The following is a 967-nucleotide window of genomic DNA, read 5'->3' on the forward strand; positions in this document are numbered from 1 at the left end:
ACATCTCGTCACCCTAAGAAGACGGGTGAGTTCACAGCGACTGTCCGCAAGAACTACCATAAGATCGGCCTACGTGAGGCTGGAGCCGCTGGTTGAAAATATCCGTTCATGGTTCGTGTTGTTATCGTGGATTTAAATGTTGTCGTAAAAGGCATAGTTGAGTTCCGAGTATTGGCAGTGTGGAACATTGTTTGACCAGTAAGGCTTTTGTCTAGAGTGATGACGAGGAAGAGCCGCCCGAAGAAGGGCGTCACACAGGCTGATCTCAAGCAGGTGGATATTGATGCTGAGTTCAAGTCCTCTAGCTCCTCTGATAGTAGCGAAACGGAGAGTGAGGACGATCAAAGTGAGAGGACAGTGCCCCTTAGGGCCGTTTTTGAAACCTCTGTCCAGGACCCGAGTCGACCCCTGAGATGCTGATGCGAGCTGCAGCGGTGGGCGGGGAGTTGGCAGGGCAAATGACGAACAAGTGGATCAGCGATAACCAGACTGGTAGGTAGTTGGTGATGTGCTGTTGTATGAGTAGAAGTCAGGTCTGAAGTACTGCTATAGTGGCAGTGAGAAGAAGATGTACATGTGGAATCCTCAGTCGCAGTCTATGTACCAATGGAATGGTCGGGGGAGCATAGAATTCCTCTGGCAAGCTGATCAAGGGTCAGCAGGACAGGGCCGGCCAGAGGCCGTAGAGACAGTAGTGGTGATGGCGGATCAATGTGAGCTCGGAGCCAACCTTGGTAGGCCCCTGCAGCTTCTGCTGAGGACCGGGTTGGTGAACCAGAGAAGGTTTTATGGATAACTTATGTGAGTCGAAGAGGGTAGGACTCGAATGACAGTCGTATGGAATTGACAGCTCTTGAGCGGACTGCTCCTTAGCATCGATTTCAACTAGTATACACTGTGTAAGGGGTTACAAATACAATACATAACACGATTAATAGTAAAATGGAGATGCACCCGCGTTAGCGAA

General features: G+C 50.2%; 1 protein-coding gene across 1 annotated transcript; it reads left to right on the forward strand.

Moving 5' to 3' along the window:
* Nucleotides 1-219: 219 nt before the first annotated feature.
* Nucleotides 220-801, forward strand: Pmar_PMAR008445 (hypothetical protein; the record flags this gene model as incomplete). Its single annotated transcript, XM_002779642.1, has 4 exons — nucleotides 220-346; nucleotides 394-492; nucleotides 534-691; nucleotides 739-801. Coding segments are annotated over 4 exons (447 nt in total), but the record flags the coding sequence as incomplete, so codon positions are not given.
* Nucleotides 802-967: the final 166 nt, after the last annotated feature.

This window comes from Perkinsus marinus (assembly GCF_000006405.1).
Source record: "Perkinsus marinus ATCC 50983 genomic scaffold scf_1104296946296, whole genome shotgun sequence".
In the NCBI taxonomy this organism is placed as follows: Eukaryota; Perkinsozoa; order Perkinsida; family Perkinsidae; genus Perkinsus; species Perkinsus marinus.